Genomic DNA, 19,608 nt, shown 5'->3' on the forward strand with positions numbered 1-19,608 from the left:
CCAGGAATTAAAATACATTAATTCATTTTCATTGAGGGTTTCCTCTATTGGAGAGTGATTTCCCTTCTCACACACAGAAACAGCAACAGCAACAACCCCAGGGAAGTTCAAGGAGTTACACTATATTGCTACAAACTAAGGGATAATCCTCTACAGCTCCCACCCAGTTCTCTGACACTGTCTTTCTCCATCATGAAGAGAGACAATCTCTTTAATGAGTAAAATATAGGGAGAAGAAGAGGGAAAGGGTGGCCGGGCAGCAGACGACAGAAAAATGTCACTGCAAGCTCAGCAAACACACAGGAAGGGAGATACAGCACTGGAAAGAGGTTTTGTATGACTTGTGGATTTAGGGAAAATTCTCAATTACTTATTGACATTGCTTCTATAATTATAAATAAACCCTTTGGTTAGACAAAAGTCAAGCTTTTCTCACTTATAAAGTCCTCAATCTGCTTGGTATGTACACTCCCTCATGGAAAACAAGCATGGGAAAATGCCACAGAACTGTCTCAAGACAGGACACAGCATTCTCTGATATTTCAAATTCATTTTTCATTTCATATATACTTTTCATCCCTAACATGATCGTAGGTGAGCCTGCTCACCAGAAAAATACTCCACATGCCTCCTATAGCCTCTTGTAGCCCTGAAAAAAAAACATTTAAAAACTGTAAGGAAAGCTCCACTCCTGAAATCCCATCCATCCAAGTTTAACACAAGAATGGCACTCTGCCTGAGAGACAGACAGCCCAGTCTTATAAAATCTTCCATTTGTACATCCCCAAGAGCCCAATGGGGCCACGTCCTGGCCAGATGTGTGCTCTGGTTCTAGGGTACAGGAGGAGGAAATGCCTGAATGAGTGAGACTACAGACACACTGTGAGGTGAGAAAACTGACTTCTAGTCCTCTGAACTAAACATGCAGAATCACATTCAAAAGGCCTATGTATAGAATTAGCTGAAGAAGCCCCCAGCTCCAAGTCCATACTTGAGATCTGGGTGTGAACTACAGCAGAAATCTGCCCATGACCTTCATGACAAGTTCATCTGAGAGAGATGATGCTGAGGGAAAGCACTGCAATCAACCAGGTGACTCAAAGTAAGTTTGTCCCCAGCAAACAAGGAGAGCTCAAAAAACCTGAAAAACAACTCAGCCACAAGAAGAATGGTAACACTCTCTTCCTAAAAGAAAATGCAGAACAATTTTGGCCAGTATTAATAAAATCAGCCGATAACTTAAGCAGGGCAGAGTATGTACCACATCAGTTAAAAGACATAATTATATGCTCAATTTCAGCAGGACTGTAGTCCACCCTGGCCACCTCTCTAGCTCTCATCCCATCTCTACACATTAGCCACTACCTCAAAGGTGCTTTACTTCAAGCACAGTAATGACACAAACCCAGAGGCCACACACACTGTCAAACAAGATGATGGTGACAATATTGCAGCTCCAGCCTTCCTTGTCTCCAGCAGAAAGGTGGTGGTAGGAAATTACCCTCCTCTTGCAGAGCTGCCACACAGCCATCCAAGCAAGGAGTGACAGAGGTGACAGCTTACTGGGGCTGAATGTACAGGAGAAAAGATGGAGGAGGAAGGAGAAGCCACCAGGACGCATGCAGAAGGGAGTGAAGGAGAAAGTCGAGAGAACTGAAGAGTGAAGGGAACAGACACACTATACTGAACAGATTTCTATCAGGTTAATAGAAACATGATACTGAACAAGACAATCCCCCTGGAAACGTAAATTTTAAAGATAATTGTGTTAAAGGTCATGGGACCGTGGTGTATAATACTTTCCAGGAATACTTTCACTAGCAACCTTCAAGGTGCCAGAGGGGTAACAAAAAGAAGAGTAGAAAAGTCTAAATTTAAATGCCAACATTTATCTTTCAGTCACTGTACTGACAAGCAGAGTACACTAAGCCATAGGGAAGATGCTGAAGCTACTGTAGACTCTGTTCTCATTTGCACACATACCAATCAGGAGAAAATTTGGGTGAGGCAATAAGCTAGTAAGGGTATCCATTTCCATAAACATTTATTTATGTATAATATATGCAACGTCCTCCCCCCCTGTTTGCTATTTTTAATTTGAACTGAGCACAGTCTCTCACCCAGCACCTCTGTGATTCATGTTTCCTCGTGCCTCCAGAGGCAAGTACATCTAAAGATATTTTAGAAGATCACTTCTTTCCACCAGCTCCAGGGAATAGTACAAAGATCCATCATCACTAACATGCAAACCCCTGCAAACCACATAGTTAGGGAGAATTGTGCAGAGCAGTATCAAACTCGAGGCTGGTTTGGGTCTCTATTTCAGTGAATTTGTCAGCAGCAGAGTCTGTAAGTCAAGCAAGTCATTTTCGCATATCTGGAATTGGCCATTATGTTCGAAAGCATTTATCTGGACGCTGAACAAGTGTTTGTTTCCTGGAATAACCACTTATGGAGCATCCAGATTAGAAAGTACAAACATATTGGCTATTGAATTAAAGGCAGTCAGCCACTCCAAATTAAACACTCAAGTGAAGATATTTCCAAATACAGTAGCAACAACTGAGCATCACACAAATGGGGTAGCCTCATGTTTAAAACATAGGACTGAGAGCTATTAGATCTTAGCTTCCCCTCCTACTTCTGCAGCTTGTCTCTTCCTCTTGATCTCAAGTAAATTATTTATTGTCAAGATTTACATTTCCCTAGATTCAAAAATAGGCAGGCTCGCTGGCTTTAAAAAGCAGTGTTGCAATAATTAATTCATTATTCTATGCAGAGTACTCTAAAATTATTAGATACTGCTGCAGAAATGTATATTATTAGTGCTATTATTTTCCACTAGCAATTCCCTAAATAACTCTACCTTGGATGAATTTATAGTATTCTAAATTGAGTGGTACCTTGAGTCCTGAACCAGAATCTTTTCCATGGTGGTGTAAAATGAAGGAAGGAAAACAATCCAGCTGTGATCCTAACAGGGTTTCTCTGGGCACTATTCTATGGCTATCATTTCCTTCAGCACTGAATTATACACCCATTCACAACCACAGTGGCAGCAAGTATGAGGAAGGAAGGACCAATCCAGTCAGCTCAGCAGTGAAAGGCAAGGGAGCAGTATAAATCCTGCAAATGGAACCAGTGCTCCTGCTGCAGCCATGCTGGAAATGCTGCTGTGTCCACTATCATATAATTGTTCAGAAAAATTGTAAAGAACATTTTTTTAACTGGCTTTTTCAAAGCTCAGCAAAACTTATTCTTTTAAATTTTATTTGCGTAAGGCTGAGACATCTCTTCAACACTCAGTTACATACATTTGCTTATGTGAATGCAAAACATAACCATATGTGCTGCTGGAACTGCTTTTACTACAAGTGCAGACTGGACAAATCTACACAGAAACATCCAATCAGATGTTTAACAGCCCAGGCTGTGTTTCTGCTCAAATGCAGTTATAAGATAGCTGTAACAACAAATTAAGGGTACAATTAACAGATTCCTGTCCCAAACAACTAACTTTGAATAAGACTGTATGTGAATCAGGGGGAAAAGTGATGATAGGGAACTTGGTACACTATCATATTCACCTAATAAAACAACAGGATTAACCAAATTTTCATTATCAGTGGGAGCAGCACTTTTGAAGGAAACTGATCTTACCACATGACCATTTTACTTGGTAACTTTTTAAGAGATGTATTCCATGGCACAGCAGTGCAACCCAACTGATACCCCTAAATGCCCCCCTTTCATTACCTGTTGGTCATCTGGAGTCCATATGCCACAGGTGATCTGACTCTCCAAGTTTATTTCTGAAGACCAGTGTCTTTGCCCGCTGACTGAACCGACCAGCACAAATCCATCTCTATAGGAGATAAGTGCCTGAGTCCCATCGTGGCTCCATGTAAAGTCGCTTACCTTAACATATCAAAGACAAGAAAATAGATATATGAGCCATGTAGGATCTCTTTTGCTGTTTTAATAAAAGGCAGCAGTGCACAGAATGAGACAGGCCAACTATTAGCCCAGCTGAAGCTCTGATGTCATGCCTACTGGAGAAAGCACTGTGCTTGCCAAGTGCCTTTGTGACAATTCTTGCGCGTTCCTTCCAATAAACAAACATTTCATTTTCTCCTGTGCTTTTTGAAAGGTATAAAGTCTCATTCCTTGCCCTCTTCATTTGGCCTCTCAGGAGCTGATCCCTCTTGGCTGCAGAGAAAACATGCATACCAACCTGTGCCCCACGATCGTTCACGAGCTCCACAGACCATCTGCCTTCGTATTGTATCCAAACAAATATTCCTCCATCTGCATCGCAGGTTGCTAATTTCTGGAATGGTTCATTCCACCTCACCAGCACAACCTTAAAAGATTACAAACAAAACCAGCATTACCAAAACTGCATGTTGTGCTAACAGCTATTTAACAAGAACCAGTTAAACAACACTGCCAGATAAATATCATTGCATTAAACCCTAAAGAAGCACAAAATAGCAATTTTCGGCCCAGCATTAGGCACCTCTCAAGAACAGCTGGAATCATTTTGCCATGGTTGTCAGGAAATGCACAATCTCTCACCATCAGGCCTTTTTGGAAGGCACTGCACACTTTCAATAAAATCACAGGGAGCACTGGAACACAGGACTCCATTATAGAAGCTGCAAACAGGAAGCCCTGCACAGATTATCCAACACTCCCTCAAATGATTCCCCCACTGTAATCTCAGAGACTGTCAGACTCTTCATCAAATCATCACCCCTTGCTGACTTCAAATAAAGTGGCATGCTCTGCACACAATTTAAATACTCAGATTGAATGCTCATATTCAAAACAACCCCTGAGAGTCTCAAATTATTAAAAACTAGAAATTTCATAGGGAAGTTGCTTTGCTACTGAGTGCAGAAGGAATACAAAGCAGCTTTAGATTCTTCTTTCCACATTAGAGCTATCTGAGCTTTTCTGGAGAATCTAATCAAGTCTAAACCAACCAATTGCTCTCTCATTTTTAATTAATACCATTTTAACAAATACAGTATCTCTCGAGACCGCAGTATGAACTGAAAATAGCATGTCATCCTAGTTGCTGAAGTAAAAATTAGCAATAAAACAATTTACCTTATGTTAATGACTTTTTCTTAAAAAACATTTTTTCCAAATTAGTTTTTTCTCCAAAAATTTTTTTTTTCCAAATCAGTTTTATTTCAAAAACATGCAGATATATATGGGACACTTACATTCACACAAGTAAATTCCCCCCCAGCTATTTTACTGAGACAGAGAGTATGCAAACAAAGTACATATATATTAAATACTCAATTAGTAGAGTGTCATTTCAACTACTTAATAAACATCCAGTTGTAATGACACTTTTTCATAAAATGAAATAGATTAATCATCTAAAAGCAACAAGCAACATTTTCCTGAAATATATTTTGCTGTTTACAGAGATAGACTGATCCTCCTAAAGATTCTAGTCCCAAGATGAGCTCTAAGTAGACAGACCCTTCCCGCTTCACAAAGAAACCAGCAGTCGTTTTCAGGACTAGGATATAGATATGTATACCTAAAACCCAAACTTGACAGCTGAGGGATGATCTTGCCCTATTCAGAGTGTCAAGGTCACAGCTTAAGAACGTGTCTACCAATGGAGCTCACCAGCCTGGAGGATCAGCCCTTGAACCATAAAAAACCACAGGAAAACCATTTTCTTTGTTCATACATAAAGCTTACGGGGAGAAGCAAGTATGACAAATCACCTCTCTGTTGTTACACTGCTTAGAAGAATCCCATTTGAGATTTTGCAGAAAAACACTGGCTTCTACTTTATATAACCTTGCAGCTGCACTCTAAGTCACCAGTCCTGTTTCCAGTTGGGCAAATTATACAATGCCCCTAGATGGATTATATCACACTCAGCTTTTTAAAAAAATTCTTATGTTGGATGAGCAGTAAATAAAATATTCCATTATAGCAATGCAAGCAGATGCATTTTGTTGGAGGTTTCACTCTGTCCTTTCCACCTAAACAAGAATAGCACCGATTTGTCAAAATTTTGTTTTCATTTTGGTAGAAGTCAAATCCACAGAGCCATAATTTCATTTACCCTGAGGCAAAATGCAACAATGAAGTAAGTGTACTTGCCAGCAACGCCTAACAGTATTATGAAAGAAGTGAAGAAAAACTCAAGGATAACATTGAAACAAATCTTCATCCCTAAAAGCTGAGAGCTGCTAAGGCTAATTATGATCATTATTGAGTGGAAAGTACTTATCACCACCAAAACACCAATCTTTAAACACTTAGACACTGCTCATGTTTCACACATCACACCAAATGAATTCTGCATCAAACCAGAATGAATTGCTAGGCAATATTTAGGGGAAAAAAGAGAAACAGTTGTTCAAATAACATGAATGCTTTAGCTAACGCCATTAAGAATGCTACCACCTGTCTTAAAATTGCCCTGTTCAGTCTGGCTAAGAATTGAGATCAACCATTTTATAAATTAGACACACAAGTTGACTTTGTAATATGAATTATGGGCAAAGTGACAAGAGTTACTTTGTTGCGTTTTGTTTCTTTTCTCTTTTAAACAGGAATCTTGTTAAAACTTGAAAATTTTAATTCAGATTCTGTACAACCTGTCTTTTGTTTAGACTTGATAAAATATCCAAGAGTGCATTTGAATGTAAACAAGATTAACTAGAGCCTCCATCCATCTCAATTAGATACAAATTAGTAACTTCCAAAATAAACTTATTGCTTTATAATGAGAAATGAAAGCGAGACAATGATTTTTCTATGCCTTCTGATAACAGCCTCATAAGGAAGCAAATTTGTAATTTGAAAATTCAACCCATTTAAACACAGAGCAAATGTTATTTTACGAGGTCATTTTAAAGATGATGCCGTAATTTACATTTAACATCTGACTACAGGTGCTGAGTCCACAACTGCTTTGAGTATTTCCAATTTCATTTCAGACACTTAGCATGCTGAAGAAGAGATAAAGAAAGGAAGGATTGCCCCAAGTATTAAGGCTCATATGTAAAGCATATGAAAACAAGTCCCATTGATAGTGCACTTAAATAACGCATAAGCTTGAATTACCCCTCTACAAAGAGGAATTTTACTGCTAACCCATAAATGCAAAGATATCATTACTTTCACTAACAGCTTCAAGTCACAGAGGACCCATTTCCACTTCTGCCTTTATGGTCCTCTGCTTTCTACTTAGCATCTCCACACAGGTATTGAAGGTCTGAACTGTTTTATCTTGAACTCAAAAGAGCGAGAATGTTGGTACACAAAAGTAAGTTGTCTGTGGACCATTTATGGTCCACACAGCCTTTCTATATTGTCTAGTTTTGTTTGTTGGTTGGTTGCTTGTGGGGTTTTTTAATTCTATAAAGAACACAAATTGTGCTTGTTCTACTCTTGAAAAAAAAGTGTATCACAGGTATTAATCAGCTTCTAAACAACTGTCTCAGACAGGATAGGATCTCTCACTAATAAAACTTGGCCTGAGATATTAAATACAATGTAAAGGCCAACAATTTGCCCCTAAAAAGGATGTTTTCCACAAAGCTGTGAGCTTTTCAGTCAGTCTTATGTTTTCTTTGAGCTGTTTTTTATACAAGGAATAGTAGTAAAAAATTTGTTTCAAAAGTTCAGCATTCAGGACCTTCAACACCTCTGGTTTAATTACCAACTTGATGTTTTGGAATTAAATTTAATTAATCCTAAATGTGCTAGAAACTCTACCCAAGAATTGACTGCATACTTTAATGCTGCTAACAATGTTATTATCTATTTAAGATTTTAGACAAGAAATTTTGAGTAACTGAAATTTTGGAGTAGTAAATGTGTGAATTATAGTAAACATGATCTCTTCCCAATAGAAACCAGGTTTGACAATCTAAATTTATTACATGCTATTGAAACTTTTAAATGTTTTTTTCACATTTTTCTAACACAATACAAGACCACTAAAATCCAAAGCATTTGGAGAGTTTTTGTTATTCCTAATTTCATTATGGTTTTTGAAGGACATAATTGAAAATATGACACCAATCAGTTCTGCAGGAGCAGAAGTCCTTAATCTAGATTATCACACAACAGTCATTACTGAAATCTTATTTCAGTACATACAGTACATAATTCCTAGAGAAGCAAGGGACAAACATCTACAAAAAAAATAAAAGAGGTAAGTAACTAGGGCAATTAGTTCCTAGAGTTCCTTACCAAATTTAGATAGATTTTATTATGGATTTACTGTAGTGAGTCACAGTGACTCATTTTTCCAAATCTCTGATCCTCCGTCCATTTTACTGGGGAGAGGCATACACTCTAAAGATAGAGGTCTTCTCCAGCATTCATTTTCACATATGCTATGGATATGTGAAAATGGATATGCTTGCAGACGGACTGCCACAGCAACAGAGAGCAGAGAATACTCCATGCCAATGCTTGGTTACTGCCCAATTTGCTACACCTGAAGTGCCACATTCCTGTATCCAGCATGAGCATTTCTGCAGTTACAAGTGAAGATGACATCTTTGCACAGTGCACAGCATGAGATGCATTCTAACTCCAGTGAGCGTATGGGATAGCTGGCCTTTCCCTCCCCAGATAAATCATACTACATTTCTAATGCTATTGAAAGTTATTGAAATAATTCCATCTTCCAAGCAGCGGCAGCACGAGACCTAACTGTTCCCAGGACAGAATAACAAAGGAGATCAGGCTATTAACTACAGCAGCAGAGTACAGCACTCAGTCTATCCAAAGGCTTCTTCCAATCCTAAGCTTTTAGGAAAGTACTCAACTTTTTAAAGGAACATATAAAGGTTGAAAAAGCACTGACAAAAGGGGTTGGACAATCTACCTGGAGTCACTGAGCATCACCTATTTGCTTTATCAAGTAGTCCTGTTATGCAACTCCCTAATAAATACATTGGTCTTTAGTCATGGATACAACTAAGGATAAATATGTGCATACAGTAGGTGCAACACACTGGCACACATTACAGTTTATTACTGGCCACAGAGCGGAAAAATCTCTAAGTGTATCAACTAAAGAAAAAAGATGGGTGGGGAGTGGGGAGCAGAAATGGAGCACTGAAGTACAAGAACCAGAGAAAACACCTTTACATGCAATAAAGGCATTTCAGTGCCTCTCCCTCCACTGTACAGAGAGATACAGCTACACATATATACACATATGTGTATATATATCACATACATATAACATGGGTATGTGCATGAATACAAATCCCTATCAGTCCTCGAGGAACCTGTGCCAGCTTTGTATTCACTAGCTAACTAACTGAAGTGAGCTAACTGAAGTGGATTTTTGTAACTAAAATGTAATTTGGACACTGGAACAGGCACCCAGAATAGGCAGTAGAGTTGCAGTTAATGAGCTATTGCTTCTCACCATACTTTACCTATAACCAATATTTATTTCTGCAAATTTTTAATTCAATTAACATTTAACTGTCTTTTAAATATTAGTATTTTTTAGCATAAAGGTTCTCTAAGTTTTCTCTCTCCTAGTTTCTCACACTGCAGATTGGTTGCAATTGTTCTTGCTTTCACCTTCCCTTATGACCTTTATTTCGTGCCATTACAATAATGCCAGGATTATTCTCTCCATTCAAACTAATTCAATCACACAAAGAGCATCAAGCAAGTATTTCTCCTCCTAATAATACCAGACAAAAAAGCAGCAGATGTGGTAGACAGCAAGCTGGCATCACCCATTTTTCCTATCCTCCTTGTCTTCTATTGCATTCTCTAATGATACACTCCCTATCTCTCCCACACCTGCAGAGCTCTGACTTTTTGTTTCCAGTGACATTACAACCAGATGAAGTGCCTCATTTGCATATGGAGCTGTCACCTTCCTAGGTATGATACCCATCAAGGAATTATTATTGCTAAGAAGAAACTACTACTATTAATAACAAACATTGTGCTGCAGCTAAAGAATGGCAAATCTGTACTGGCATTTACATTTCTTGAAAAAAAGTGCCAGCTCACAATAGGGGCTGCAGGTTACAGAGGGCGTAAATGAATGGCAAAGTAGTTCTGGGAGACAGAAAACACCAAAATTCCAAATTCTTCACGCTTCTCTAGACTAAACAATAAAAGTGAGCTCTCCTCCTAGAAGGGCTGGAGCAGCCTCCAGATATCTGAGGGACAGATGTCATATAATATTCCCTATCCATGCCTCAGGATAAGCTTTGGTCAGTGGTGCCCTGTGCCGAGGGCACAGCAGCTGCTCACAGCCCCCGGGGTTCAGCTGCTGCCACTGGCACAGCTTTCCACTGCCACTAGTACATCCTGTATCCCAGGATCCTACATTTTCATTGAAAGAGGTGTATTATCCTGTAGCTGCTGTCATCTTGCTTGTTCTGCTCTTTGAAAAGGAGTTTCAATTATTTCTTTTTTTTTTTTAAGCTTACAATCTGATTTCATAGTATAACATTGTCAATAAGCTAAGCATGTCACCTGGGGACTTAGCCTTGTGCTAAATGAAATCAGAGGTAAGGCTGGACCTGCAAGAAAGTAGTGACCTTAATGGGCATAAAAGGTCCAACCCTGTATCTTCTTCTGACCACAGACTTCTCTGTGGCTTTCATGTGAAACCCTACTCCAAATCCCTAACTCAAACATCTCAGGTAAAGCTCTGAAGTTAAGTTCAATGTAGGGTACATCAGAAGCTCTGTGCCATTTTACTGGACACACTTGCTCTAACTTTTTCCCCCTTTCTCCTTGGTGTTTGTTTTCATAACGCTCAGGGCACACACCAGGCTGACAAAGACTGGGATCACCTGTGCAGCTGCAGAAGGAGAAGGGGCCAGGTAGGAGCAGTGCAGCTCTCCAGGAACAGCCCTCTGAGTATCTGCAGGGGAGGTGTCCATTCCCCCAGTGCTCCCTTGCTCTGTGTGTCAGCGGCTGGCAGCCTCTGCAAGTAAAAGTGTGGTTTTTGCTCACCCACTGGGAAGAATGTTGATGCTCCCCAGCAAGTTTTGTTAATTTGCTTTGCAGATGAATGACAGACACACCTATTTTTAAAAGGTATCTTGAGGCTGGCATCCAACCCACCACATATACCTATTTTTGAAAGGTATCATATGGTTGGCATGAAATCCCCAATGGATGCCAGTCTGATCTTTAAAAGCTTGAGGAAACGATTTTGGCAAATAGACAATGGCACAACAAAAATTCTTTTGAGGGCTGTTTTGAGGAAGGAATGCCTTTAGTGTAAGATGTTGTCTTAAAAATACCTAGACTGTCAACATCTCACTGAATACATTTAGGGGCCTTGATAGTAAACTGCCAAGATGAGGACTCAGAAAGGCTCTAAAGCTTTACAGGTCTCCTTAAGTGATACACTTCATTTTAAGAAATACACCCTCCTCAGTGTCTATTAGTCCCAGGGATTTGCCACATAACCATTTTATTTGTTCACAGAACACAGAATGTGTTACGCTATCGCCTACTTCAGAGGAAAACAGGCCCAAGACTCCTCACAGGTACCAAACAAGAAGCATCATGCTCCTATGAAAGAAGTGGCTCACAGTTCTAAAGGAATTACTCTTTTCACTTTGGACTCACCACATTTAATTGTGACTTCAGAGAACCACAGTTTTGTGGGACATTTAAAAAAAAACCCACACCAACAGAAATGTGCTGTATCCAAAGTATATCCCATACATATGTTTGGGGAACAGAAGATCTGACAGGCCAGAACAGAAAGCTGGATGTGAGAAAAATAACAGGTGATATGAATCTAACATGGATGAGAAGATGTTGGTATCTAGCTACTGGTTCTCAGTTGAGTAAGTTTGTTAACTATTCCTTCAAGGGCTATTAAAGAAAATAGTTGGTGATAATCTGAAGGAAAATAATTAAGCATGAAAAATCAAGACTTAGTCACCTATATGCACAAGATAGCTGCACACTATTATGTTCTGGAAAGGGAAACTGGTGGAGGTTTGCTCTTCTCCCATCTTGCACACAACAGTGGGACAGTGAGAAGGTCTATGGTGTGCTTTTGACTCCTTTCCCTTTACAGGGATCCTCAAGTCCCAAAAGCTCTTTCACAGAAAAGACTGTTTTCACAGCAAAAAAGTTTAAAAGTTAAGCCGCACTCAGCTCCACTGAGGCAAATTCTCTTATAGCATGCACATTCCTACCACGGTCTCTTGTCAATGGTCATCCTGTACTTGGGCTGTAAGATATGTCTGTTTAATTGCCCATACATACTCCCTTTAAATGCAAGGGCAGGTCCAAGGTAAACAAAAATAAATCAAATCTGAATGTTGGGAAGGATGAGCAAAGGATAAAATAGTACTTTCATTGCCTTCCTCTGTAAGAAAAAGATTTCACTTTGTTGCAGCTTCCAAACAGATAAAACACTGCAATAAATAATATAGAGACAACTATTTTAGCTCAAGATGAACAACCATTTTGCTATAAGATCAAAAGACCAAGAATAATATTGTTCCCCCTCCTTCTAGCAAATCACTGATGAGCACCATTGGGAAAGGTTCATTCCTGTTAAAATAAGACACATGCAATAACTGTGCTGAGCTGGAAGTTCCCTGGGTTTGAGCATTTATGGTGGAGTATTTTCTCACATGAAAAAAAAAAAAAAAACCCCAGTAGATTTAAAATCTCTGGTATTTAGTGTACACTAAATTAAAAGTACATGAGCCTAATGCTCATTTAACTAACATCTGACAAAATTACATTACAGATGGTATAAATCAGGACCATTTCAAAAACCTAAACATTTACATTCACTTTTGGAATGAGTATGAGAAGCTCATTGTAAATGAACCTCATGCTTTAAGAACAAAAATAACACTCACTGATATCCACCAATGCCTCATCAGGGCTATATGAATTCAGAGTCCATACACATCTTTGTTAGAAGTTTTGAGGGAAGAAAAATCCAACCAAAACACCCCAAGCATAAAGCAAATTTAAAATACTTACTATCTTTTTTTTTACCTGGCTAAAAATAGAGAAAAATATTGGATGCAGAGATATAAAAACCTTGTAAGAGAATCTATGGCTTTTCTTGTCTCTCTTCCTTTAAAAAATACCCAAATTAAAAAAATCCCAAAAATTTAAAGAGGAAACAGGTTAACAATAAACACTACTGAAAACCATTCCAACTCTGAATGAACTAGCTCTACTCTACTTTCTAACAGCATCTATTTACGAATTCCTGCACTATCTTCCCACCTTGTAAAAGGTTTCTGTTCAGGAATATCCCCAGGGCAACAATGTATTGCTGCAAAAAGCCAGTGAAGTGACTATGACAGACAGATTCTCCCTTATACTTAATCTTCCCAATCCAGTGGCTAAAAATTCCTGATCAAGTGTTCATATAATAGTGAAATATAATGTTATAACTTTACATGCATATATTAACCAAAAAGAAATTATTTAAGAAAGAAAAAAAAATCTACGAGGAAATTTGAAAAGAAAACTCTTAAAAATGTCATATAAATTCTGTTATATAAAACTGTGCTAGTTAACAAGAGAGGAAGGAGGTAACACAAGTTCTTCACTTTCTGGAGTCTATTCTGAGAAGTGCCAGAAAAATAATGGTGTCTCACGACCACACACAGCGGATCTGCCCCTATCAAACACACTAAGTCTGTCTATCTCAAATATACCAAGGTGACAGATCACTTTTTGCTCATCAGATATTCAAACTCATACAGCACAAGAGCTAAGTAACATTATTCCAGGTTTCTGAGCATCATCATTAGTATTTGTGGTGGACATTTTATAATCAGAAGCTGATCAGTGACTAGCTTCAGGATTTTACAGGTTAGACTATAATTTAGCTTGAACTTGTTTAGATGAAATCACTGTAAAGGTCCACTAAACAAGCCTTAGATAGAACCTGACTGCAGCACAAAATTCGTGCAAACCCTCTCCAAGGAGAGGAACTTCACTCCTTAAGAGATACAGTAAAAACTTGATTTTTGTTAGCAATATAAACAGAAAAGACCTTAAAATTCCCAAGGAGTGTCAGAGAGTGTTGTCCAAGCATGATTATTTCTCCAAGAGCTACAATACTTCAGCCCTAGTTATTTTTTTCAAACACAAGGAACTAAAAATAAACTGAACTTCAGCAGAAGCACAGATCAGCTCTCCAAATCTCTTATGATCTCCCAGGTGATAATAGCTGTGCACTAATGTAATTAAGCTGAGTTACAAGGTGGATTTGAGACAGATGGTACAGCTGGGCACTTCACTGCTGGAGTGGGACTACTTTCCTCTCTGAAATACCCAACTATTGTTACCCCAATCATCAAGCCCACTCATATGACCTCTGTGTGAGTTACACACTGTTATAGAACTTTTCTGTCCACCTGAGGAATGCTGGTGACCTTAAATTAGTCACAGATACTGAGAAAAGAAAGCAATTATATTCATTTTTATTGGACTGCCTGGACTGTCTTTGTGTGACTCATGGAGACTGTGCATCCCTAATCCTTCTGTGAGACTGAGGAAACTCCACCATGTTATTTTGCAAAGGTAGGACACCTGCTCTGACTTCCAGCACAAGGCCACGCCTGAACCCCATCTGCTGGCTGCCCCAGTGGGGTCACTCATACAAGGTTCAGCTAGTGGTGTTTAGGACATGTAAACAGTTGCATTTATCAGCTATTGAGGGGACTGCATAATTGCTGAAATGGACGTGGAAAACAAAGTGGAAACTGAAATAGTGTCTTCTTCCAAGAAGGACACTGTGAGGGAGCAGTCATTAAAACAGGGAATGCTTTCTGCAGTGGCAGAACTGCCACTCAGCACCTTCACCGCCCAGGACAGAAAGGTATAAAGAGGAGAACTAAATTAACAACACAATAACTAAAATTCCCAATATTTACAAGCAAGACATTCACTTTAGCATATTAGAATAAATAAGACAACAGATACCTACCAAGAATTATTTTGTTAATATATACACACATATATTGCCCCTGTGGAGGCTCTGATTCAGGCTTGAGACACACTGGCCCACTTAATTTGCAATAATATGATACAAACTTCTGTCAATGTGAATACCAGATAAAGAAATGCCATACTCTAGGAAATGCCAAATAGCAGATTTGCAAAATGCTATCCTTGCTTTGGCTGGCCTGCAATTCTGCACAGACTGTTTTCAGAGCAAACCTCTCTTAGGAAGTTTTATCTACATTTGCTACTTCTCCGTGAAAGAAAAACTGTATCATGATGCAGCTGGCCAAGTGACCAATAATTTCCCCTGCCTGACTTTCCAGAGAACACAAGGGAGCTATAAATACAGGGTTAAATTAGTTACTTGGACGGGCAAAGTGGACAACCCCAGAAAGCACAAATCACTGCTATTGTTTACCACTGTGGCACACAGAAGTCTCAACTAAAACTGAACCCCATGTTGTTGGAACTGTACATGTTATGATCAAGCCTTTGGAGTTTTTAGGCTTGAAGACAAAGCAAAAACCAGGCTAGAGAAGCTCTGCAGGGAAGGTTTGCTCTACAGAACTGTAAAATTACTATTAGCCTCAAGAGGGGTGAACTATAGGTTGGGAATGTAATCCCTGGGTTGTAGGGGTCACTGTGAAACTGTCAGAGTGCTGGCAGGAAGGGTGACAGGTAACACATATCTAAGGACAATATCACAGCTCATCTAACACCAATATTAACAAATGTATTGATCACCAGTGGTGCAGAAAGCAGTTTTCAAGGGACTGAGGGAAAACTGACTTGCAGAGACCAAAGAGCAGCAATATTCAACCTTTAACAACCCAACCAGTAGAGGAACCACAGACTAGAGATGGAAGTTGTCTGATCTGTATCCAAGAGCCTGAGCCAGCTAGGTTATATGCACTGCATCACTTGAAAGTAATTTTTATAGTCTAGTTTATCCTTTGCTTCACCTGAAAAAAAGAGGGAGGAAAAGCAGTAACTACAAACATTTCTGTTCTTTTTTTTCCCCTCAGTAAAATCCTTAAGAAAATTTCACCAGGCAAAATGAGCAGATGTTTTCTATCTCAAGTCACTTGCATGTCAACCAGCATATGGAATATTTAATGTTTAGAATACATTGTTGGAGTCATAATTAACGGGGTCCAGTTGGACACTTGTCACTAGTGGTGTCCCCCAAGGTTCAATACTGGGCCCAGTGTTGTTTAACTTGTTCATGAGTGACTTGGATGAAGGGACAGATGCCTCTTTGGAGATTTCACTGACACTTCAGGCTGGGAGGAGTGGCTGATAGCCCAGAGGGCTGTGCAGCCCTCCAGAAGAGCTGGAGACAGGAGCACAGAGAGGAATGGTCTGAAGTTCAGCAAAGGCAAATGCAGGGTCCTGTCTCTTGGGAAGAATAACCCCAGGCACCAGTACAGGCTGGGGATTGACCTGCTGGGAAGCAGCTCTGCAGAGAAGGTCCTGGAGGTCCTGGTGGAAAACAAGCTGTCCATGAGCCAGCAGTGTGACCTGGTGGCCAAGAAGGCCAATGGCACCCTGGGTGCATTAGAAAGAGCACTGCCAGCAGGTCTCTGACTGTCACAGTCCAATGAATTCCAACTCAAAACCAGGAAACACTGACCCCTTATCTATAGCATTACTTCAGACAGGGCTGAAGAAAACACTTGCCTTCATTCTATGCATAATTTCCATTTATTTATGATTTACAGATTTTAAAGTAAGTTTTGTGCTTCTTAAAAAGAGTTTTAAAGCATGGAAAGCAATCCAAATTTTGAGATATTGTATTAGCGGTAAATAATAAAATAAAAGAATGCATACTGGCAAAGTAGTCATGCAAAGGGTCAGCAAGTACTGGAATGACATGAAAAAACAAGGAAGGCACCATATTATTAAATGTTACTGTAAGAAATAGAATGATATTCAGGAAACTGTACTTTAGGTTAAATATCAAGCAAAGCTTTCAGCAATGAATGGAATAGTTGAACGGTCTTCTAACAGAAAAGGTGGAATGAAGCCAACCTTTGGAATCACTTCATACAAATTTTCACATATTGTAAAGAGGTATATTGCAGGGAATTTTTTTTAAACTGATGTGGGTATTGAAGTTCAGTGGTTCTCTTATTAAAACACTGTTTTCTTATTCATTAACTGAGAGTTAAGAAAAATAATTGTGGTTTATTGATTAACATAAATTACTTTAATTTTCTAATGTTTTTACAGAACACTATGACTTTAAATTTTATTTCAGTGCTGAAGTGCTGCAAATACATAGGCTAAAGACATTATTTCAGGATAAGTATGTGATAAAGAAAAAGTCGTATTCTGTATAGCACATAGAACAGTCCTATTCAGTGCAGGAGAGTAAAGAGGAATGATCTTAATTAAATGTGTGATTAAATCACATTTTTGTGTCTGTCTGTAGTCTGGGGGTATAGGGGCTGGCTGTCTAGATGGTCTGAGAGCTATTTTCATGTCTGCAAGCAATCAGTCATTCCAGTAAGTTTTGCTCTGTGTGTGCTCTTGTTACACTTTGAAATGTTAGTTTGCCTGCATTTCCAGAGCACAACATTTCCTACAGAGCAATGGAGTGAAAGAGCCCAGGAAACATTCACTTTCTCAGAAACATTAGCAATTAGAGCAGTGACATCACTAGCAGGATGATCAAACAGCTCTACTTGGAAATTGTTTGTTCATATCAAGCAGCTAGTGGTCTTGGGAGGGAGACTGACTGTATGGGTGGTTCGGAGTGCATCACATCATAACACAGGAATCAGGTGGTCTCCCTCTCTCCAAAAGCAGGGAGATGGAGTGCTAGAGCCACAGATCAAAAGCATGGAATCAACACTGGGCCCCTAGGTCCAACAGAGAGTGGTTTTCACCATGTTCTTTATGCAGTACTACAGAGTACTCTGTGCTGGACTCAAGGATACTGCAGGGACCACCAGGTACCTCCACGTTTAGATGCAGGAGGGGAGGAACCCCATAAGCTGACTGATGACCAAGCTCAGCTAGCACAGGGCAGGAGATGGAGCTGAGCTGAGAAGGCTCCAGCTAAGCACCCCCAAAGAGTGGAGCACAGAGATCCCACAGCCACAGCTCTCACCTGCTAGCTTCCTCCATCATCCACTATCCAAGAGCTTCAGCTGGAAGCTGGATATGCAGCTCATGGCAACCGCAGCCTCCTCCTGCTTTGCCGTGCCAGCCCACCAGCCAGCAAACCTCCGTGTCAGCACCAACCACATCCTCGCAGTTATATCCCACTTTGCCATCGTTTCTATACAGTAATTCCTTTCAAGTACATTTCTGTAGGAAATACCAACAAAAATGTTGTGCCCAAGTAACCACGATGCTCACACCCGAGCACTGCTTGGTATGAGCCATGGCAGGGCATCCTGCCTGGCCTGCAGCCACTCTCCCACCCATCCTGACACTGTATGAATCATCAAATCCCAAACTCAGTATCAGAAGAATGATTTTGCTGCTAAGGTGGAATTTGCCAAAGCTGACACTTTTGTTGAGCAGGACAGAGCATGATTCAGGGAGCCCTGGGCAGAGTCGCCCTGCAGAGTCAGGGAGAGCAGAAGAGGCAGCTCCTGAGAAACCTTCAGTGCCCAGCTCCACATGATCGTGAAATATTCCATTTATCAGTACTAAAAATAAAACCATGTGATGTGGACTCATGCACTGGAGAGTCAGCTGTTAATGCCATGAAAGCCCAGTAGCTGAGACACTGTAACCATAAGCCAGCCATCTAGAGTTAATAATCTCATTTGCATTTATGACCCAGTTAGTTAACGCTACTTTAACAGAAATCATACCAGCCTTCTTAATCTTTCCACAATTCTGCTATTGTTACTGCAAAGGCATATGCACAATTTATCAGGCATTGATTTCCCCAAACTCTCAAGTAGGGAGGATTTTTTTCCATACCATTTCACTGATTCCAATCAGCAGGTTTGCATTATGCTTGCCATTTGAAGGCCAAATATCAGCATTTTCCATTAACATTTTGGAATTACCTTATCTTCTGGCAATTAAGCAGAAATTAGTTTCCTTTTTTTGAATATATAGCTTTCCCTTCTCAGGAGGATTTGCTTACCAAGGTATTTTCAAATATCTAACTCATACCTTTGAAATTTGTATACAACATCATTAATTACTGTTCAGAATATTTTGAATTATCCTAAAGTATCATGTCACCTACCAAGAGAATAACTACACCAGCTCTGAGCTGGATGTAAGACTGCAGGTATTGTTCCTAGGGAGGTTACTATCAGGTGAAATGGCAGGACTTCATGACCTGACTAGCTGATGTCTTGCCAGCATCAAATTCACATACAGACAAGTATAATTTAATCCAACCAAAATCTTGACAAAAACTATGAACTGCTCATCACTATGTACTTACATACACATACAGGCATATCCATGAAAACCACAAGCACTGGAACTGCTAGTGTTATTGTAGGCAAACAAAACCAATAATTTTCTCAGCTTAGGTTTGATTATTTCCTTTAATCATTTAACTGAAGACTTCAGGCAAAGACAACAGTTCCTTACATCATGCCTTCCAGTCACTGTAAGTGAAACAAACTCCAGAAC

At 39.6% G+C, this 19,608-nt stretch overlaps 1 protein-coding gene across 3 annotated transcripts in view; it reads right to left on the reverse strand.

Moving 5' to 3' along the window:
• TULP4 (TUB like protein 4) overlaps nucleotides 1-19,608 on the reverse strand; it is a 143,086-nt gene that overhangs the window by 44,534 nt on the left and 78,944 nt on the right. For all 3 annotated transcript variants that reach the window (XR_008483188.1, XM_054279319.1, XM_054279318.1), the window contains exons 3-4: nucleotides 4,235-4,363; nucleotides 3,757-3,918 (exon numbers count right to left, since the gene is read on the reverse strand). Coding sequence is in view for 2 of the 3 variants with exons in the window: in XM_054279319.1 (XP_054135294.1) it covers nucleotides 3,757-3,918; nucleotides 4,235-4,363 (291 nt within the window). In the remaining variant the exon portion in view is untranslated. The remainder of the gene's footprint in view (nucleotides 1-3,756; nucleotides 3,919-4,234; nucleotides 4,364-19,608) is intronic.

Source organism: Melozone crissalis, unplaced genomic scaffold, assembly GCF_028551555.1.
Source record: "Melozone crissalis strain CALT ecotype California unplaced genomic scaffold, PUWL_Pcris_2 ptg000027l_1, whole genome shotgun sequence".
In the NCBI taxonomy this organism is placed as follows: Eukaryota; Metazoa; Chordata; class Aves; order Passeriformes; family Passerellidae; genus Melozone; species Melozone crissalis.